This window comes from Takifugu rubripes, chromosome 20, assembly GCF_901000725.2.
Source record: "Takifugu rubripes chromosome 20, fTakRub1.2, whole genome shotgun sequence".
NCBI lineage: Eukaryota > Metazoa > Chordata > Actinopteri > Tetraodontiformes > Tetraodontidae > Takifugu > Takifugu rubripes.
Window position 1 is genome coordinate 5,394,275 of NC_042304.1, and position 23,083 is coordinate 5,417,357.

The 23,083-nt window shown below is 47.5% G+C and overlaps 1 protein-coding gene across 10 annotated transcripts in view; it reads right to left on the reverse strand.

The window, feature by feature from the left end:
• dab1a (DAB adaptor protein 1a) overlaps positions 1 to 23,083 on the reverse strand; it is a 132,043-nt gene that overhangs the window by 25,484 nt on the left and 83,476 nt on the right. For 9 of the 10 annotated variants that reach the window (XM_029828344.1, XM_029828343.1, XM_029828347.1 and 6 more), the window contains 3 exons: positions 12,161 to 12,453; positions 1,919 to 2,058; positions 40 to 138 (listed from right to left, as the gene is read on the reverse strand). In XM_029828344.1, the coding sequence (XP_029684204.1) occupies positions 40 to 138; positions 1,919 to 2,058; positions 12,161 to 12,230 (309 nt within the window). In that variant the 5' untranslated portion in view covers positions 12,231 to 12,453. Of the gene's footprint in view, positions 1 to 39; positions 139 to 1,918; positions 2,059 to 12,160; positions 12,454 to 15,254; positions 15,352 to 23,083 lie in introns of those variants that run through there. The other variant, XM_029828345.1, reaches the window with a different exon arrangement.

Sequence of the window (23,083 nt, forward strand, 5' to 3'; positions counted from 1 at the left end):
CACACAGGCATGTACAAACACGTTTGCTTCTGAGCTTACCCCGGTCTTCTCATCATAGATTTTGATCCCTCCAAAGGAAACGGTCAGGAACACCTTCAGCTTGTGTTCTCCTTTAGAGCGCGCTGCTGCAGCTACACCCTGAGGACGGGACAGAAACACACACGCTGATGGAGAGGCTGGATTACACGTTTGTTTTTTATGTCAGCATCAACAGAAACCTCTCAGAAAAGTCAGTGAAATCACTTCAATTCTGCTCAGACAGTAAAAGAAGTATCATAACTGAGTTATAACCATGATGCTAGCAAAATCTAAAGACTGTAACTCTTAAATCTTGTGCAGTATCAAGACTTTAACATGATAAATCAAAGGAGGGCAGCTTCATTCTATGCCTTTTCTGCAGGAATCGAACGACTGGAAGGCCTCTAGCATGAACTCACTACCACAGACCTATAGGTCAAACACTTTCAGCAACATTTACCACAACAATTAAGAGTTAAATGTGAACTTCCAACAAAGTAAGTCACCATTAACTCGCATTAAATAGAGCAAATGCAGAAGATTGAATGATTCAGGTAAAGTACAAGTACATCACAGCAATAACTGTAGCTCAGTATTTAAGTTAATGTGCTCAGTTTTATTGACCTCACAGTGCTCATTTACCCGAATAAAGACATGGACAATCTATAACATATTAAAATACACAGCGCAGACTGAGACTGGGTATAAATATACGAGTCGGACCGACCGTGGAGACTGGACAGACGCTCACATACGGCTAATTAAAACCTCTTCAACGGTACATATGTCCTGACATTCATTTGTGAAGACGAGTCACAAAAGCAGAGGAAAAGACTGAAGCGTGATCAGAGTGTGGCGGGCGGAGGGAGGAGCGGTACGAGCGAAGAGGTGGAGGGATCAGTGAAAAAAACCCAGCTGATGGATTTCCTGTCTGAATAAATGAGGAGGTGTGAAGCTGTTTGATCAATGAGCTGTCCGTCTGCTCGGCACCCCTCTACACCTCAGCTGGAGCCACATTTCACTACATAAATAAAGCCTGAATGTAAATTTAAACATCTCCTGCTGTAGGCCTGAGCCCAGATGTTACGTGACATTCAATAACCAAGGAGGAGCTTTAAACATTCAGTGTTTTTTCTTAACAAAAAATCTCATTAGCCTGTTCTCTAGTTATGGAAATGAAGCAGCCTCCACGACAAGCCATCCTAATATTTATTTTCTAGTCCCACATAATTATGTCATTGTCTGACAAAATAAACCACAGTAAAAGACTAAATCTGCATAATGGCCGCTCAGAACGACACTGTATGATCGCAGTAGGAATATCTGCACATTTCAGAAAAATCCCTCCTGCTGCCGCGTAACCGCTAATATTAGCATACGCGGCAGATACGTAGCGCCGAGCTGGAACATAAAAGTGAAAGACGCTCTTTTTGACTGCACACTGTTCCATTAAATCATCCATCAATCAGTAAGCAAATCTGAATCTGTCAAACATTTATTTCTCTCGCAGCCCAGTCGGAGCATCATTAGAAACTCACGTAAGCAACACTCATGTAATCTGAACTAACGGGTCTGCAAATAAAGCTGGACTAAAACTATTCTATAATAAGATCTGGACCACCCTAGGATCCCCTCCTCCTTCTCTCCTGTGCTAACGGTAGCACGTGTTGCCCTCAGCTTCACTCTTAGTGTCCTTGCAGAGGTCACTGACCTCACTCTCCTCCTCCATATGGCTGACCTCACTTCCTCCTGCACTAATCTGTGCCCATTAAAGCTGTCAGTTATTAGATCCCTGTTTCTAATAATCTTTGGGATTGGAAAAAGAAAGAACTATCAGCACTTAGACGGCGCAGTGGATTTTTTTTTTGGAGCAGAAAAAAAAGGAGCAGACTTTCTTTACCTTGAGCTTCATCATCGAGTCCTGGCAGAGTTTGTCTCCACGGGCAGCAGTGACCTCATCCAGGCCAATGATCTTGGCCTTGTAGCGGACGCCATCACCCTTAAAGCGCCTGATGAGAGCCGCTTCGCTGCGATCCTGCCCTGCGGACACACACACACACAAACGTGCACTCAATTCTACGGTACATCTTCCAGTCAAGGACCTCCATCTACTGCCGTCTGGCGCCATTACCTCAGGATCATCAATCACTCAAAGACCCAAGAATTCCTCCGTAACCTTAAAAACACCGCGCAGGCCAAAGATGCTGATTGTAATAACATGTTGTTGCTAAAGTCGCAGAATTGAGCCACGACGCTGGTCAATATGGTCAGACAAAATAAATAAATAGATAAATAAACCAGCTGGACTTGGTGTGGGTCCGAATGGAGGCAATTTCGCCCGCAATATAATAGTGTGACACTTTGGTCCCATCTCGCCTCTCTCCTCAACCGCCAGTGTGTCCACGGCCCTCACCGGTGGGAGTGCACGTGTTAGTGAACGGAGGCAATGGTGAATGTGTTCGCTTTGCTGAGGTGTATGTTATCGCCTGAAGTGAGTACAATGCTGCACTTCAGAGCACAATACAAAGTCCCTGCACACACACACACACACACACACACACACACGCTTCCATCTCCTGTTCAGTGTCTTTCCCTCTAACCTGCAAAGATCCACTTCATGACCCTCACCCAACGCCACATCCCAGCCTAATATATGGATGCATTTGTGCTGCGCTGGATCACAGCTTGACTCCTAGAAGGTCGTAGTGATGGAGAGGTCCCACTCCTCCTCCCTCCATCCCTACAGTCCTGACAGCTGTGCAGTAAAGTAAGCGTGAGGCCTGTAAAGTTGGGACGGTTTTGGCGGAGCTTCGCTCTCAGATGAACAGGAGCCACCAGGCAGGTGTGCCCACAGCGCCTTGAACGCAGGCTTCATTGCTTATCACATATCACATTTGCGCAAGGTCATTTGGAAGTTTGGGAAAATGTGGAGGACAAACGGGCTCACGGAGATAAACACTCCGCTCCCATTGAGAGAAAAATGAGGCAGCTCCTTCTCTCTCTCTCACACACACACACACACGTGCATGTGGTTGTGTGGACGATTCCTCCACTGAGTGATTGACTTCCTCTTCGGAGGCGAAAGAGTTGAAAAAGCATCTGCCTTTACGTTGGGAGGCAGAAACAGAGGATGTCTCTGTGGCGTCGGGTCTTGGTCGGGCTGAGACGAGAGTGTGTGTTCAAACCACCAGAGGATGGTTCTTCGTCCACATTTGAAGACATTTAAATATCGCCTTCATTAAACTTGAAATCATCTCTTCTAATGTGCTTACAGGCGAGCGTAAACAAGCAAATACACCAGCAACGGTCCTGATCAAGACCCCTGCAGGGAAAAAAGGCATATTTTAGGAATCCCCGACGTTATAATCAGCCTGGAAGCACCAGCGTTTGTCCTGTTTCGCCAATTCTTTCCTTTGTTTTGTCTGCAGTTGCTAATTTCTTCAAATAGTGGTGTCACAAACCTTCGCTGCCTCTTAAACACACATTTAACATCATCAGAATGTGGATGGACTCTCATCCAGACTAAAATAGATCCAGGCCATGACATGCGTTGCCTACCACCAGTGTAATAAACGACTGGCCTGTTGTCTGACTGATCACTTCCCAGCTTCATCCTGCCAGTTGACACCGTATCCATGCCACGATAGCAGAGCCTGAATGTAAAGCATCATCTGCTCATCGCTCATCGATCAGTCAGCAGCGTAGGATTCAGTATCTTTGCTCCAGGACACGTTCAAACCCAGAATATAAAGAGAAGCGGGACCATTCTGATTAATGGGGGTCATTAAATCAACAAACAAGATAATAAAAGGCTCCTGTGTAAATAAAAGCACTCCTGTGCAGGTTCACACAGGGATGAGGATGAGGAAAATACAATTTATGGGTCAACACAGGCGAGTTAAATAACACTGGAGGCGTCCAGCTGCTTTTGTCTCACTGGAACAGCAGTTTTCATTTGGGCCTGACATTTAAGACCTGCTCCCGCCATCTGCATCCATCACCGTTACTGCTGTTAAACTGAGCGGACCCGCAGAGAGGAACGGAGAGAGGGAGAAGTCAACAGAGCCCAGACAGGGAGGGGGGGGGGGGGGGGGGGGGGGGGGCAGAGAGAGGACGTCAACAGAGCCCAGGCGGAGGGGGGGAGAGAAACAGAGAGAGGGTCCAGGGCTGTTTCTCCTGCTGAGATGTTCATATTATTACCCCTATACAGTGTGTTCAGAGACAATGTGTGTGTGTGTGTGTGTGTGTGTGTGTGTGTGTGTGTGTGCACGCACACGCCAGCAGGGGGAACATTCTGCTGTAATTAAATGTCTGTTATAGCCGTGACCCACTGAGCTTCAAACACAGCTAATGAAAGAAACTTCCATTTCATCTGTCATCCCTGACACACACACACACACACACACACACACACACACACGAGTTGTGTTGTCTTTGCTGTATCGGTGGTGCTTGGTGGGTACTTGGTATTCGGTGTTGGTTTGTCTCTCTGTCTGAAGCAACAAGCTGAGAGTGTGTGTGTGTGTGTGGGGGGGGGGGGGCAGAGCAAAAGATTGAAAGAAGGGATGAGATGTGATGGATGGATGAATCAGCGAGGCCTCCATTGGATAAATGTCACTCAGCATTACAGCGGCGTGACAGGCAGGAACCTCCTCTCGTCTCTTTTTTCTCCCTCTCACACATGCGCACTTCCTCAGGTGATAGATGGCGGGTGGTTGCTGCTACTGTACCTCCAGCCCCCCGAGGAAAGCCCTGAGCATCGCCCCTGGCAACGCTAACGTTCTGTCTCCACCACCATCTCCTGACTTGCTTAGGGGTGGATGTTTGCCTTTTTTTCCCTTTACTCTCGATGAGTTTTGGTGGTTTTCTTCTCGGATTATTTGTTGCCGCGACACCAAGAATGTTTTTGAAGCCGAGAGAGAAGAGAGAGAGACACAGAGAGACAGAGAGAGAGAGAGCTGAAGCACAGAGCTGGACGTTCCTCAGGAGGTTGGGGGAAGGAACAAGTCTGAACATCTGCACAGATGTCAGGACGGAACGGTCACATTTTAATGAATATTACAACAGTTCAAGAGGAGAAATGGACGGGGCTGAGCAGAGAGCTCAGATATTGTGCTCACAATTACAGCAACGTTTCCAGATGATTAGGATGCTGGATGGAGGGTTATATTTTTATACTTTGAAAACCACTCATCAAGAGCTCTCCAGGGTCGAGTCTAATAAAGACAAGATAAAAAGAACATCATGGGGCGAATATGTCAGGGAGACACCCACGCTGCAGGTAATAATATGCCAAGGTGACTCTGAAAAGCAGAGGCAGGAATGCCGATAAATACGGAAAAGACTGCGGCCGGGTGGGATGTGACCACAGCCGAACTGTTTGGCTTCTTTACTCTGATGTGCTGCAGCACTCTGCAGAATTAGCAGAATCTGATTACTATAATTTCTATTTAAATAACACTTTGTCTCCATTTTGTCTCTTTGAGTTTAATTATGTAAATGGGCAAAAGAATCATCTAATGCGGTGAGTCTAATGGAAGTTATTTTAAAAAATGATTCGGGAAAATGACTGATGAGCGATTCAGCGAGAACGCTAGAAAGGATTTCAGACTTTCTGGGGTTTAACTTTGAGAAACTGAACATTAGATAGAGATGCAAAACCTAGTTTCGCACACCCACACTGTGTGAATGTGAGCCACACATAAGTGGTTTTATTGATTTTGGTTTTGTCCTTGGTTTGATGATGCTACTGCATGTGCTGCATCCAACGTCATCTAAGTTGATTTCATCTCAGCAAATGAAGTGAAGACACGCTAAAAAACAAGTAGCAAAACCACCTCTAAGCTAATACCATTGATCTTTTTTTAATTGTTGTTATTATTATTATTAAATCCTATTTTCAGTTAGATTCATGCTCGCACCTTCAATCCTGCAGACTCTCTGGACTCCACACACCACAGTAGTCCTGAGTCCTCCAGCTCTGTGGTGAAGCTCATTAATCACTATATAATTGGTCTGACTAATGAAGGGAAAGGTGGCCTGCGAGCATGTGTGTGTCTGTGTGTGTGTGTGTCCATGAGTTTTCCGGGCTCTGAACGGGAATCAGAGAGTGGGCTGTGTAAACAAGTGGCTAGCATCCTGTCATGCAACGCGAATTCCCTCATGGAACGCAACGAGCTGCTGCCCCCCCCACACACACATTGTTCTGACACTAAATCAAACACTTAAACAGCAGGTAGCGCGTGTTTGTGAGACTTTCAAAAACTAAAATCCTCTTTTCCGAGCACTGGGAGGCACAGGTACGTTCTGAAAACAAAGACGGTCCCTTTTCATGCCAAGGCGACGGCGCCGCAACAAAGCGCTCTCTCGTGTTCGCCAAAAAATGGAACCACTTGAAGCCGTTCCCCTCTTTCCCCCCTCTCTCTATCTTGCGTAATGACCCTCTTCCCCCCGTTCACTCAGCGGGGTCCAGGAAAAGAGGGATGGAGCAGACGAGCTGAAGAACATCATAGAGCATGAAAAAGAGGAGGGAGCGCTGCCATCTGCCAGAGCGTCTCTTTATATTTCAAACCATCTCTTATTGCGCGGTAATCTGTCATTTTGGGGTAAAGCTGGAACTGAGCGTGACTCCGCCCCCTCTAAAGCTCAGTCAAGGTCAGACGGGACAAAAGGCAGCCTCAAGCCCATGTGAGCAAGCAAATGTGGGAATAATGTAACTGAGTTACTTTTAACATCTCACAGTTGCACAGACAGAAACAAGGAGCCTATTTTGGGGATTTATCTGACACAGCTGCAGGCGTTTCAGCAGGTTTCCGACAAGCTAGAAATAAAGAAATGCTTTCGTTTGACTGGCTGCTTTAGTGATTCTATAGAAGGTCACTCTCTGGTTCCTTCATCTTGCTCCAACTTCTTGGAACATGATGCCTCCTTTATTTCAAACAAAAAACACCCTCCACCTTTGGAGGTATGGCTCCGTGCTGGGGTCCGTGACCAGGGTGAGGGTGAGGCCCAAAACTGAGGTTCATAAACAGCGTCTGTGCCCTGCAGGAAGCGAAGCTGTGATCCATTCTGCTTCAGACAATAGGGGCTATTTAATGTGGCCACTATTTAACGGAAAATCCCACCAGCTGCCTGTCAACCGCTAAGTGATGAGAAACATCCCGCTTCCTTCACTCCCAGCAGCGGGTTGAGAGCAGTGCTCTCTAATAAAGTCTGCATGAAAAAACTGGAACATTTCTGTTTGTGGAAATGATGAAGATGGAGCAAACTGTTGCTATGGAGACTGTAGTTCGTGAGGCTGCGCTTCAAAGCCACAATGGTGTGACGGAGAGGACAGAGCTGGACATACGGAGATAATAACAGAGCAGAGAGGCACCTGCAGACCCCCTCCACCCTCACAGCCCCCAGGACAACCACAGGTCTGTCGCAGCATCATCGCCTTGTTGTCAGGTGGGAGGCGGCAGGCTTAATGACCTTCCTTTATGCCTGCGCCAGGTAAGAATGTGACATTTGTGTGTGAGAAAGTGGACAAAACCTGGGTCGGGTCACCGTTTTTACCAAAATAATGAGATGGGAGGACACCATGGCAGGACAGATGGAGGCAGTTCTCTCTATATTTAGTTTTCCTCGTGGCTCATGTGAGTAAGAGTTGTGTTTTATCCAGCACCGGCCTCCAGTGACAACCACCAGCAGACAGCCAAATCAATTAAATCTCAATCACGCCGGCACACTCCCGCTACTGTTCCCCAGTGAAAGATATCGCAGGAAATGGCTGTGGTGATTGTGCCAGACAGACTGGATGTGTGCGTAATATCCACAGCGAGGAGATAATGTGTTTGCTAATCGCACGCCAGAGACGGCGGCGCACGCAAACACACGTCGGCGGATACAAAAGCTGACAGCTGCGCAGCAATAACCCTTAACCACACTTCTCGTCCTGCCAGCTGCGGGTCGGGACGAGAGAGTGGCGGGGCGGCGGCTACGATGCCTCCTAATTGCGTTTTGCGCGGCGCCACAGACAAACATGCATCAGCGAGAGTTTGATTTGGACTCTTGATGATGCAGGAATTTGAGGATCGTGCGTCTTTGCAAATATGCGACGCTGGTTTGGGTTTTAAAAGCAGTTTACGGACGACAGAGCTGCAAACACGGCCGCGGAAATAAGACGCGGCCAGCAGATCCGCGCTCGTCCCTCACCCCGCCCCGCCGCGGGACGCCCGCCGAAAAAACAAACTATTTGGACGGCGTCGGGACTCTCCGCGGGCGTTTGGCTCCTCACAAATGTGAAATTGATTTACTTCTCTAATTTGATGCTCAAAGCGTGTGAAGGCGTTTACGCTGGCAAACTGTCAGCTCTGTGATGGTTTGATAATGAGGAATAACAACGTTTACCCCCCAAGAAAATGACACATGAATAAAAGCCCGTTTAGAATCTTAATGGCCTGCACATGTGGCAAGCTGAAACCGAGCACTCCACCACGCTGAAACGATGGGATGTTTGGGATCTTCAGCTCACTAACAACTGCTAAAACAAGAGCAACATAATGATGGATGACACCAGTTCTTGATGGTGCCGGGACATTAATTAATGTGTATATTACTAGTGAAAGCTGCTAATATTGGGGACATAAGTAGAAGAGGCGTGGGAGGAGGAGCAGGGCGGGCTGGAGAGAGGTGAGAGATGTAATCTTTCTGGCTTTATTGAGGATTAATAAGGGATATAATATTAAAGAATTAAACACGGCTGCTAAGACGGGTTAAATTGTTGTCAGAAGGCTGAAGTTATCCATTTAAGGTCATGTAAATGCTAAAGGTCAGGGGTTATCACCAGCTTTGCCTTGGTAATTCAATAAAAAAAGCCTTTTGGGAGGCTCTCTTGTGAGAATGACTCACACATGAGACCTTATTGTGCTAGAAGGATGAGGCCCATGGAGTCATACTGACGCAGGACCACAATGTCTGTGATTAATGTGTGACACGCCGCAGTCCCGCCGTCTTTTTCATTACATTCTTCACCACGGCACCGTGAAACAAAGGCCCCGGATTAAACGGCTCCCCTTCACATTCACTCATTAGTCCCTCTCTCTCGCTCTTTGTGATCAGGCTCCTCTCCTCTGCGTCTCTCTCATTCAGGGCAAGGTCATTTTGGAGATACAGCGGTGGGTGGAGGAGGATGAGGAGGAAGAGGAGCCGTATTAACAGAATGAAGCGCTGCTCCCGCAGGGACTCTTACCAAAGTGAAGCCCATACTCTACTGACCCATTAACCATTCGCTGGATACATTTCCGTTTAAATCCACATATTCCGCAGAGATATCCTCCACTGGAAATCTACGCAGCAACAGAAACATGCAGGGTTTCACCACGGGTCAGACATACGTGAAACATGAACATTAACAGCATCACAGCTTCCAGTTCTGTGTGGTATTTGATTGCATTTTGCTTTCATCACCCTGTTGAGTGTGTGTGTGTGTGTGTGTGTGTGTGTGTTCATTAGAAGGGAAGAGAGTGAGGAATGACCTAGATCAGATGAAAGATAGATAAACTCTTTCAAACTAAACCTACAAAGAGAGAAACGGTGTGTGTGTGTGTGTGTGTGTGTGCGTGTGTGTGTGTGTGTGTGTGTGTGTGCCACCACTGCAGCATCCACTGATGGGATTTTGACGGCCATCTTGATGTGTGTGACACTGCTCACCAGTGTGTGATTAAATGTGACTCAAAGAATTGATTCTCTGATTATGAATCAATCATTTCAGAATAAACAACTACAGTGAAGCGAAGCGGAAAACAAGATAATAAGACAGAAGGGTTTTACCTAACTCAGTCTGTTCTGTGCAGCAAAAATAAAATTGGAGTTTGGAAAAAGTCAGCAAAAGGCGGCAGCGGTCAGCACGCGTCCTGATGCGGTCACGGGTGTTTCCGCTCCGCCTCTGCCACGAGGACACGCTGGCGTTGCTTCTCATGCACGTCTGATGAGCGGCAAACACTCGATAACTATGTGATCATGTCGAGTAAAAGCAGAGGCACGGATTCAGAGCTCTGTCTGTTCATGTGTGAATTCAAATGAGCTCATCTTCCTGGTCCCCGGTCCGTGCATGTTCGAGGGAGAGAGCGAGATAAAGTCTGAATGTGAAAGGCAAAACATGCATCGCTCCTCTCATATGCTCTTCTGGGCTTCAATCCCAGTCTCCAAGTGTGTGTGTGTGTGTGTGTGCGTGTGAATACACATTCAGCAGAGAGCAGCCATGTGACAGATCACAGTGATCTACGCTGCTGCGGAACAATACGCTCCGGCCCGTGTGCCGGCTGCGGTGCGGCATCTGTCGCAGGTGTGAGCGCTTCTCTGGCTCGTGCGGATCAATTAAGCACCGGGCACCGACAGCGTCCCGAGTTTTCGCCGCATCAATCAGATGCTTATTCAGACAGTTGGAGGCATCGCTCCCGCGGGCGCCGACAGGTGGCGAGCAGCAGCTGGGCGATGGCTGCCAGTTTGGCCCCCGGCATCACCTTTGCCTGGAAAACACCCAGGCCTGCTCCGGTGCTCCTGCTAGCGACACACCTCTGGAGCCTTTCACACCTGCATCGGTCTGCACCTGCTCGGTGGCTAACTCCTGCGCAGGGAGCCGCGGCGCCAGCACCTGTTAGCCAACTGCGAGCAGCAGCAACACGCGTTCTGACGATATCCCCGTTCAGCAAGTTAAAACACATACCTGTGTTTGACATTCTACCCCAATTATTTTACTTCACAGTTGTTTCTGCTTCTTTCGTCATCTCAACTGCGAGCGAGAGATTGTGAGCTTTAAAATGTTGAGAAAGAACCTTGACAAGCAAGGAACATGAATCACTCGTGCAGCACAAGCTAGTTAATAAAGAGGCGCCGCGTTAAAAATAAAAGCGCGAATGCTAACATCGTTGGCAAACAAGACAAGATCATTTTCCCAGGATTCTCTCAAATATGAGTCCGTGTCCCTCCAGGAGGTTTAAACTGTTGTAGCTACAACTGCCTGGGTTTCCTGTTAAAAAGTGTCAAGCCTGTGGGCATTTTGTGTGAAAGCAAGCGAATTAGAGAGGATTTCAAGGAACAAAAACATTTCATATTCCAGTAAAATGCACAAACACTGACAACAGCAGCTGATAAGAAGTCTGGATTCTGTCAGCCGCTGCACAAAACCCGGCTGCAGTCAAATGCATCCAGGGAGTTTTCCCGTCTCAATGTTAAACTTTACAACATCGCCACACCTGCAGGCGATCGGCCCTTTTATCCGCCTCGCGCTGCCTTCTACTCATAGCAAACCTTCATTAAACAGTCTCTTCAGGAGAGACTTTGGAGATTGCCATGGGGCCCCCGTGTCCTCTTTTGACTACTTAATGGTCAACATGAGACCAAGGTTGCTGGATAAACTGGCCTGTTTGGCCTTAACAACTGAGAACACAAAGCGCCACAAAGATGGTGACTAATTACTGGAAAGGGTTTCGCACACCAGCATATTAGTGGGAGTGCCCGCCAGTGTGTAGACTATATGGGAGCCCCCAAAGCAAATCCATCCATCCCAAAATTAAAATCAACTCTTTTGCACAGCCTGACCTGTTGGAAAAGGACGGCAGATTCTTGCGTGTGTTGCTACAGGAAACAGTGGGACACATGCGGAACTAATGGAACGATTTAGCGTCCTTCGTTAGTTTTGAAGGTTTTAGCAAAGAACAAAACGGTCGACAAAGCTGGCGATTTTGATGTTGTTCGTCAGGCGAGTGACCTTTAAACTCGCTCTGCCTTTTAAGATTAATTTTTAAATGCCCGACACCCTCAGATTGACATCGCACGCCGTGTGTTTACCAGCAAAGCCAGCATTTTTTTCCCCCCCCAAATTTAAAAAAAGAAAACAACAGTTAAATTGCGAGTTTAATAATTCATCCAAAAATATCCGCTGGCCAGAACCGTACCAGCAGCTGGAGATTAAAATGTTAAAGTACTATATGCTGCATATACAGCATCGACTGCTGAGGAGAGGACTCATTTTTGCTGTTTGCTACAGCTTAAACAGACAACTCGCACCTTCAAACGCACAACTGCCCCAGAGATGAAGGAAAAGTTGCAGCTTAAACAGCAGCAAAGACCAACACAGAACCACTGGAGGTGGACTTACCCTTCCTCTTGGAGTCCCGTCTGACGCTGCTGGGCCTGACCGATGGCTGTAGCTCCGTCTCTGTTGACATCCTCAGGCTCCAACTGGACTAGACACCGCTCCGCTTGGCTCCGCTGAGGGGGGGGGGGTCCGCTGGGCTCCGAGGGTCCAGTTCACAGCGTCAGTGCCGACTCTGTGTGCGTGGGCGCCGAACGTGCGTGGAGGCGCCAGGTGTGTGCGCGTGGGCGCACAGGCTCATGGGAGAGGAGTGGGCTTCAGCCCTGACACGATCTGCCACACACACCCGCAGAGAGCTGCAGAGACACAGAGGGAGAGAGGAAGGGGCTTGAGTTTGCTCCTGTTTACTCTGTGGAGGAGAGCGCCTGAAAGACTCGTCAGTAGGTGTGTGAATGGACTTGTTTTGGATCGGAAGCCTTGAGAACACGTTGCCCGTGGCAACGGAGCAGAGAGACCACCTTGGGAGTTTCTGCTTGCTCCACGAGCACCACGCTAGCTCTTTTAAGAATCGGATTTTGAGGTGGATCCACTTTTCAAACCAAATATCATCTGGGTCTCAATCAATTAAAAGCCACAACTTTACAACCCCTTCGTCAGTTTCCATCAATACACTTGGACAGATGCGACCTCGACTACCAGACTCGGTAAGTAGAGAAATAGCTGACTAAATATTTGAGCTGGGCTGTGTAATTTAACTACGTGGGAGTCCCGGCATTGTCCTTTACATTGTCTGCTGACCATTATGGGCGTTTCTTTGATTAAACTATCTGTCCAATCATTCATTCATTCGCGATCTGCTTTTACTATTCACAGATCTTGGCGGCCAACAGATGGGTAAATGTTCACCATTATCAATTCCAGTCTCCATGGGAACTAATAAACTACAGGTCTAACACTGCTGCCAAACACTTCTGGGCCTTGTTTCATCCCAATTGTCCACCTTTCTGGCCCGAGACTGCGGCCCCCTTTCTTCACCATCTGCTCCAACTTTATTCTGAAGTGTTGACCGGCAGAAAAACCAGCAACTTACAAGCGGCCAAAAATCCACTCGGCATCCCATTCTGCCCCTAAGCATACAGGAATTTACGGCATACGGAAAACCGTCTTTATCATGCAAAGATGCTAAGCTACAAAGACAGCAGGAGACAGCTGCGGGCTGGATAATGAATCCCCACTGTCGGAGCTGCTCTGCGTCCCGTCCGACGCTGCCGGTCTTGACGCTGCCTCACGTTCTCTCTCCATCTGAGTGCTGCCTTGAATAAACGGGAAGTCTAGCGTTCCTTCGGCAAGAGGGAACTCTCTCTTATTCTCTTGCCTCCACATCTCTGCGACGTTTCTGTGTGAATAGGAGGCCCCCGTGAGCCTCGGGGGCGAGCAGATGAATTGAGAGGCTTTTAATTTGCTGCAGACGGAACAGAACAGAGTCCATTTAATTCTGCCAGCAGAGGCCGTGTCGGCAAAATGCTGACAATATTCTTTATCTGGTCCAAACACACTGAAAAAGTGTGAGTCACTCCAATTACAGGCATTATCAGCAGCACTGTTCCAGCAAATGGATGGAGAGAGAGGCGAGCATGAGAGAGGGGTTAGAGGGACGAGCGACGAACAGAGTGGAAAGAAAGTGAGGGGTGAGGGAACATAAAGTGGGGGAGTACGATAATGAGCTGGGGGTGAAAGGGGAGAGAAAAAAGCCCAAGGAAGTAAAATCAGAATAGAAAGAAAGCTGTGCGACCCGAACATGTCCCCCCCCCGTCCCCCTCGTCTCCTTGCCTTTTGTTCCCTGAATTTGTTCTCCTTCTAGCTGGGAAGACTTTGAGGAGGCATCCGGAGCTGGTGTTTAATAAAGGCGGCCATTTAATCCTCGGCCCGGACGAGGGGCGGCAGCCGAGGAAGCGCCTTGGACGCTTTCACCAAAAGAGGCAGCAGATTCATCAACTGTGCAAAGACCTGCTGATGTCAGCAGGAGACGGCAACATTGTTCTGATCAGAGATGTTAAATTACTATTTTTCCTATCACTTTGTGTTTAACTCGCCCACTTTGAAACTGGTGCAGCTGGACTGATGCTCAACCAGTGAGAAAAAAAGGCCACTGGTGAACTTGAACTCTAAAGTTTAAGGCTGCAAATGAAAAATCTGCAGCAGCTTTGCTCTCCAGACTTCTCCGAGGCTCCAGACATATGCTTCATACTCTGGGGAGTCGTGGAGCAGCTCTACATCTGAACTGCAGCCGCTGGAAGGAAGAACAAGCTAATTTCTCTCCATTAAAAAAAGAGAGTCTACGTCTAGATTCAGCAGGACAAATCCCCTGACTCCAGAAGTCTGGGAGGAGAGAGAGCGCGGCGCCATCAAACGCCGTGGTGAGCACTGTAGTGGCGTTCTGACCTGGAATCAGCCGGCGAGCTAAAAGTGGCGTCGGAGCGGGCTGTGAATGGAGCTTAGTGTGTCTGGATTTAGACAGCAATCTGAAGCCACGGCGTGTGAGTTGACAAACTGGATGCTGCCAACAGGAGCTTAGCGTCCAGAATTTTCATCTGCAGCTACAGGAAAGTCTGCCAGGAGACAGCGGAGGGAAGAGACAGAGAGAAGTAGAAGCCGGGGAGGTGTTGCTGGCTCCCTGCCCTCCTCTCTCCCACTCTCAGGGTAATTGTGTTCTGTCCATCAGGCTCAGAGTTAGATTAGCGCCTCCACTCCGTCAGCTCTCCCGCCATCTCAATCATGAATAATCATACAGACCACCACTACAGTGTACACTTCCCTCTACGTCTTCTTCCTCCACCCTCATCATCCTCTTTTTCTCACCCTGTAGCCATTCGAAGGTGCACCGATGTGACCCCAGCGCGGAGGCCTTACACATTTCTCCTCCGAGCTGAACTGATAAGCAACCGCGACGGTGTACCAAAGATCTTCCTGTGATTCTGTCATGGTAAAGTCAGCAAAACTCTATTTAAACAGCAGCGACAACAAGATGGGCCCGTCAGCTCATCGGTTTACTCACAAAGATCCTTTAAAGCGGCGTAACATTTTAGCCGATGTGAAATAATGATCAGGAAGTAACAAAAAAAAGAGAGAGAACTAGATCGGACAGCAGAAAACCTACCAGATTGGATCTGCGGCAGGAAAAGAGCTGAGACGGTGCAGGAGCTGGTAGCAGCCAAAGACGGTGAGCAGCCAAGAATGACGCTGTGTGCAAGAGTCTGTAGATTATGAACTGTGGGGCAAAGTTCAGCGTCACAACCCATAAACCCAGACACTGCACCAACACCCGAAGAGGAATCTGACCTCTTCTCCTTCGTTAACGTTTAATAATTAACACAGAATGAATCAAACTCTCCCACAATTCATGTTTTATCCTTGTCGACATCCTGAAAACTCCACCGCTGCCCAACAAAACCAGACTTGTTTGCACTCCGTGGCTAACACAGCATCCTAAAAACACGCAAAAGATTTCAAATAAGGAAATAAATGTTTGCCAGGAATCATTACACACCTACTGCCTCGACCGTAAGGGCTGAATTCAGATAAGTATGCACGGCGGGGTCAAAGGTGCGTCTGTCGGGTTCTTTATATAAAACCTTAATAGTTATGAAGGTGATGAAATGAAAGGGCAAAAATGTAATACGGAGGCAGTCAAGAGCGATGACAGGCTTAAAAGGGTTTAAAGAGACATTCTCAGTTTCAGTTAATAGATTCATTTCCTTTGCTTATTAGTTATTACACCAAAGTAAGAGAAAATTCCAAATTTGGAATCCTAAATGTTGGCATGGGTGGACCTAAAACCAAAGAGAACCTCCACCTGAGCCTTCTCACTATAGTCAATAGTCTAAACCCGCTCATGACTGCCCCTTTGACGAGAATTGCACCGTCAACTCAGCACAAAAGAGGCTGCTTTTAATATTCAGATCAATAAAAAACAAGATTGTGGTTTTTCATTCTGTCTGGAGGACAAAGCGCGCGGCCTTGAGGTCCATATCAACAGTTGCTAGCTGGAGCCAAGCAGTCAGCCACCACAGCAGCCAGCACAAGAGTGCCGCCCCAGGAGGGAAACGTGGAGGCAGCGCTGTGCACAAGGCCTCCCCTGCTGGCCCAAAGCTCTCAGAGGAACCTTCACAAGTCTCTACAGGAAAGGTAAACAGTTTCTCACCAAAAGCGCCACAGGAACACACACACAGGCCGGGGAAACTCAGGCCTGGCGTCGTCTGCACCCGCCCTATTTACAGACACGGGGCTGCAGATATCAAAGCAGCGCGCTCTCTTTGGGGAATTCCTCCTTTCTCCTCTTTTAAGAGGGAATGGTAATTCATTTTCACCCTCTATACACCTTCCCTGATTGAGTGTGTGCGCGCGTGTGTGTGTGTGTGTAAGAGACTTATGATTTGATAACGTGCTCAAACTTAAATTGGCCGTGCTCAACAGTGTGTGCAAAGCAGAGTGGAAGCAGCAGCGTTGCTGACTGTGGATGTGCCTTTATTCCGACAGCAAAGACAGTTTCTCAAGTCAACACCAGCTCAGTCTGTAGTCTGGGACTCCGCTCATTTACATTAGTTCATTGTATAATTTCATCCGATGCTTTGCAATAAATAATGAATCAAACGCGAGTAAACAGATAAACGCGTCACATCGGGCCTTTGATGCAGTAAAGAGACGAAGCTTCCCAACAACACACACCCCCGTTCTGTCCTATTGCGAGCAGGTCATATTTAGCATCATGACTGCACTATACAGGCCACTGTGCGACTGGCTCTCAAGATGATTTAGATGCCCAAGATCCCTTCTGGAGCCTCATCAGCGGAGCCTAAAGAGAGAGATGGATCTGTGAGGCTGTGCAGAGGAGGGGTGGAGAAGACGGCTGGATGAAAACAGAGCTAGAGCCCAACGGAGCAGAAGACAGAGACTTAATGAGCAACACAGCCATTAATTATTTAAAACACCTAATGCTGACACTGTCGCACAAGCGCGTGCAAAGACACACACAGGGAAGGTGAGAACTACAACGTTCAGGGTTGCTCTTTTTTTTATGCTTTTATTGTTATAACCCTTTAAGCTGATGTGACCTGACACTGTTAGTCAGAAATATTGTGATTCAGGACTGTTACAAACATACATACATACAAACACACACACACACACACACACACACACACACACACACACACACACACACACACGCACACGCACACACAGACACTGCAGTAAAGACCTTTTAACAGTGAAACATTTTAAAGTCTGTCCATTCATTAGCGATCACCTTCATGTTGAGGGCAGCACACGCAGGCATCATGAAGCAGACAGGAAGTCCTTAAAGGGCTCTAAATGCAGAGGGAAAAACACTCATTCATACATAAGATGTCATATCCATCTCTATTATTCTACTAGATGGGAAATTTCTCATAAAAATCCTCTGAAACTGCATGACGAAGAGCAGCATTTAAATAACATCATTTGTCCTGTGCAACGTCTCTTAGAAGGTTAGAGCTCCAGATAAGAGCATGTTATAACTCTTCTTTTAATTTTATATTATCTTATTTTATATTAACAAAAACAGAGCTGAAGTACGTCTGTATTCGAGATGTTTGTACATCTGGAACAACAGGCTTCTTTATTATCACTATTTAATAAAAATTAGTTTGTTTCCTTTACTTCTCTCTTTTTATTTGCTTCTCATATTAAAAACGATCTCTCCATAGTAAATGTGTTTAGGTTATTCTCAAAAAAAGATCCCTTGATTTGATGAGACTACAGGGAGGCTGAACATAAAGTGACAGCAGATTCAAGTAGGCAGTGACTCCAGAAGGCTGATTTGGACTAAATCTTCATCAGGAACCCATGTTACGTGCCCTTGGCTGTCTCTATCTTGACTAAAGCATACGAAAAATCGGCTAGAAAGACAGACTTGTAATTACTTAAGCGGGGTGGACCTTGTCCATTCCCATCCAGGGGCTGCGATGGTAGGCACAGAATGCAGAGTCCTTTACTAAAAGATGAATGAACTGGATGCCATAACTGGTCACCGACAAGCTCAGAAGCTAATCAGCCCAACGGGAATACTCGATTTCCTCGATTACTGTGGCATTGTCTCTCCAAGATGCAGGTCCACAGAGGCCAGTGGTGAGCTTTATCAAGCCCTCTTCTACTGTCTGTTCTACAGGGATTAAAAGATGGCTACAAATTCTCTTATATCTCATTGGAAAGCAGAGAGAATGTGGAACTGAGCTCTATCAACCCCTCTTGAACCCTCCTGAGGACCCTTTCAGCTCTTCGTTTGCATCTTCTTGCCTTCAGTGGCAATCAGTCAGCCTCATTTCCCATCTCCTGCCGGAGTGTCTTCAGTAATTGCTCTCACACACTATCAGTCACCTGTCACAGCATCAGTGTTCTCCAAGCTTACACTGTTTCCTAATGACTTAAACAATACGATGATAAAACATACACCCCGCTGGAGAATCAAGCGCAAGATTGTCGGGCTCCAATCACATCAGATTCTTATTTCACCTTCAGCCAAACACACACAAACAGAGTGGCCTGAAAGCCCTCCTGCTGAATGTGAAGCCTCTGAAAGTTCCTGAAGGTGAAACTTTGCGCCAGCTCCCGAAATAGACCCTTTTAGCACCCCGCGGTCTATCGGGCTGCAGGCCTGTCTGAACACTTGCTAGAGAGTGGAGGGGCTATTGGCATTCAGCCCCCAGTGGAGATGCGAGTCAATACGAACCTCTCAAAAGCCTGCGTGTTTTTCTCACTGTGTGTTTGTGTGTTACCATGAGAATGACAGGGAAGGAGGGAGGGAAGCAGGGAGAGAGAGAAAGACTTTATTCATTCCCATGGCAGTCTCATTTGTAGGTGAGCAAACATCTAAAAGAACATTTGTTGTACACACACATTGCTCATAAATACACTTTTAGCACCCATAAATATGTGTGTGTGCAGTACGCCTGTATGCACATGCAGCATTGATAATGATAGAGGGCACCAGAGACAGGCAGCTGCCTCTCAGGCTCATGTGTCACAGCGAGCTTCTAATGACACGGACACGTGCACAGATGCGCAGGAGAGCTGGAGAGAGCCGCGTCCAAATGGGAATAAGATGACGCCGATCCTCGTGGAGGGAGTGAAGGAGCCGGAGGTGATGGACTCACCATTAAAAGAAAACAGAACTAGAGGTTTGGTTTTTTCCCCCTCACTCACAACGCTGATGTAGGTCACGGCAGGAACGGATCTAATTTAATTTGCATTTAGGAGTGAAGATTACAAGGAGAGATGGGTGAAATGAAAGTGGGTTTGTTGAGACCAGCGTGAGGGGAAAGAATGTGTGCTGTCAGAGGCTGAAACCTCGCTTTCCTACTCTCTCTCTCTCACACACACACACACACAAACACACACACACACACGAGCTTGTTGAATTTGTGTATATTAATCTTAAAGGTCACTGGATGCTCCCTATTTGACCTTTAGGGCTGTCTGAAGATTCTGTTTTATTTTCGAAACTCTTCATCTGTGTGCAGGAGCTGCGCTTCACCAACTGACTTAAAAGTCCCACTCAGTTGCTTTAAATACAAAAAGCTGCAAATGATGCGTGATTTAAAACAATTTAAAAGCCTAAACCAGCCCGTGTAAACCTACTACAAACCCAATGACACTAAAACGCCTCACACACCAGCTCACACTTTACTTCTGCCAAAGTCATCCTTTAGGGCAAAGTCGATATTTTCCAAACCACCCTCAGAAGTGATTCAGAATTCCTCTCGATCAGTTAAGAGAGTGACTGAGACAGAGAAGACTGGAGCACTTCTACCCCCCCGCCCCATCTTATTCCCAAGACGTATCATCCTCTTCACGTCCTGAAGTGAGATGAAGGCCAGTCGGGCTGAGGAATTAGCCTAACAGTTGCCTCCTCCAGCTAAAGGAGAGCTCTAAATATGCTAATAGACAGCAGATTAAGATATGTCGCTGCAGGCGCAGCCAGATGTGCTCGCACTGTCACACACACAGACCAAATTCCTTTATTCCATGTTCATACAGAAATGATATACTAAATTATAACGGCGTGTCTGCAGAACAGAGAAAATATGAGAATGTGTGATGAGGAGCCGGGTAATAAAGGTTATTCCTCATGTAAGCCTGAGCAGAAGTAGTAAAAAGCTCTTATCTGTGTGAGAATGATTCGATTAGGACAGGAGTCTATTTGCTGCAGGAGAAGGACCTTCATACCCCGACCGCACAAATGGGTGACACCCCCCCCACTCCCCCATCACCCATTTCCCCTCCTTTCAATCTATTTTACCACTCTCCCTCTGAGAAGACATAATTCCTGTGCCCCCTTTAGTCTCTGCTCCTTTGATTGCTCATCTTTCTTCATTGCTCCCTCTGCCTCTCTCTGGGGGGGGAGGGCGGGGGGGTTCGCCATCTGTGCGGTAACAGGTGCGCTGTGGATGTGAGTGATGGGTTTGTTACCTGTAGCGCTGCCTGCAGCCACAGCCAGCAGAGGGAATATCTACCTCTGTCGATATGCCTCCTGACCCCTGGGCTACTCGGCTCCCTTTCTTCTTTCTTCCTCCTCTCCTGCTCTCATTTCACTCTTCACATGGCGGCGGACTGAGGGGAGGAGCAACAGCGCCGGGGTGAGAGGGGAAGGCGGCGGGAGAGAGCTGTCATGTGTGTTTGTGTGTTATTCCCAGCTGATATGGCGTGCACATGTGCTGAGTTCGGCTAATTGGTCCCCACAATTTATGGGTGTGAGTGTAAATTTGCACACATATTAGTGTGTGCAAGTCTCCGCGCTCTCCCAGGTGAGTGATTAAATGCTCTCAAACACCTGGAACGAGTTTTCTGATCTTCCACACCTCCAACAACTGCGCCTGTCTTCATTTATAGCTATGACTAATGCCAGGCGCTGCAATGAATCCAAATCCGACTTCTAATTATTGCTACTGAGGTGGCTGCAGTAGCAATAATGGGCCGTATTGCCCATTATTGCCAGTTTTGCACGCAGTTTGGGAGCCTCTGGCCCGAAGAACTGGGCGACAGGGCTTCTGGTGCATCTGTGTGGAATACAGGAAAAAACCTGCAATTTCTGCAGATGTATCACATGCTCCATTCTGCACAACTAATCTGAAAGTATCTTTCATTAAAATAAAGCCAATATGTAGGTTTTACATCACTGAACAGAGATTTAATAGTGGATTATAAGGGATCCACCTGTCGGTTGGTTTTACCGCTTAATCCCACCGCTGGTGCAACTTTCATGATTACATCACACCGGTGGTCTTTACTGACTGGGGAGTCACTGAGTGTGTGCGTGGCAGCTGCAGTGTCTGCATCTGCTCATTTCTTTTCCACATTTCCACAAGCTGGTTTATTAAATTTGATAAGATTCACAGCACCAATTTGTGCAGGAAGCTTCCATTTCATAGGATCTACCCAGAGCAGCTTTAGGCACCGTCTGTCAAAAATTGGGCTTGCTCTCCACAGAATGGAGCACTGCGCACAACTCCTTCCCTTGTACTTCTTCTCTTATTTATTAGGTGGAATATTTTTATCCCGGCAAACCGGTGGATGTAGTTTCATTTGCGTCTGTTCACACCGGCAGCCGGAGTGAAGATCCACTGTTAATTCAGCCTTTTTCCCGGTTGCCTCATCGCTCTTGCTTAATTATGACGGGATGAACCCTGAAAACAACTATGTGATTCAATAAAACCAGCGCAGGATGAAGCCGATATTCGTTACAAGGACAGAATAATGAGAAAGTCCATTGAACTCCTGATACTGAGGTGCTGAAGGATGAATGCCCCCCCTTCCCCAAAGACACTGTGGGAGGAAGCAAATGCATTTCCAGTACTGCGATGGCGCTGTGATGATATTACCGCCACACGTGGTTCCCTGAGGGCTGCGGAGTGATGAATGGCAGCGGGTTGGATAATAAATTGCCGGGGTCAATTCATTCCAGTGAAGAAGCCTACTCATTGGGAAAACCACCTCAGAGACAATACACACTTCACATTCTGAGGCCTGCCAGGGAGTGTGTGTGTGTGTGTGTGTGTGGGGGGGGGGGGGTCATCATTAAGTTATTTTCTCAAGTGAGCTGTGGTCCGAGGTGGTGAGAGGGGAAGGCAGTAAGAACTCATTTGAGGGGTGAATTACGGCGAAGGCCAAGGTAAGAGTCTGTTTGCTCCCGGCGAGAAGAGCCCCCCAGAGGCGGGAAAGGTGAGAGAGCGGACTCGTCGCCGGCTCTAAAGCCGATTAGACGCCCAGGCGAACGCACGAGGCAACATACGCTCGCCGGGCGGCCGGGTGCCTTGCGAGGTGGCTTGGCGAGGTGCACGGGGCCGATGGCAGCAGCAGGTAGTATGACTAATAACAGCAGAATTCACTGAGGCACACCAGGCAATCACAACCATTTCTCACTTCACTGCCCCCCCGTCTCTCACATCCCGTTGCTCCCTCTGTGTTCCTCTCAAGTCATTCCCGTCTTTGGCTGTTTCTTTCCTTTGGTGGGCGACCCTATCTTAAAGGGACGCTACAAATATCACCCTTTTCTTCACTCCTAACTTTTAATGGCACTTTTCGCTTCATTTTTGAAGGACTTCTGTAACAGCTTTTGGAGTACTAAAGGACTGCCGAACAAGGTGCATGCTTTAAAGGTGATTTCCTGCACTTGCCATGTCACACGAGGAAGTGAAACACGTTTCAGAATAATCTCTGTCTGATTTTAGAGCTGAGTGGTGCAAGGTGACCAATCGAAGTCCAGAAATCCAGCGCGCAACAAACATGGCGGCTCATTCGCCATTTCATATTAGCGACTTCAAAACAAGCCACTGACAAATATCTCTATCAGCTCTGACCACGGCCGGCAATTATTGCTCCGTGATTGAAGCCATCAAAACAGTTCACAGTCATTTAATCTTGCAGCACTCTGATCTTGCCTATTCCATTAAT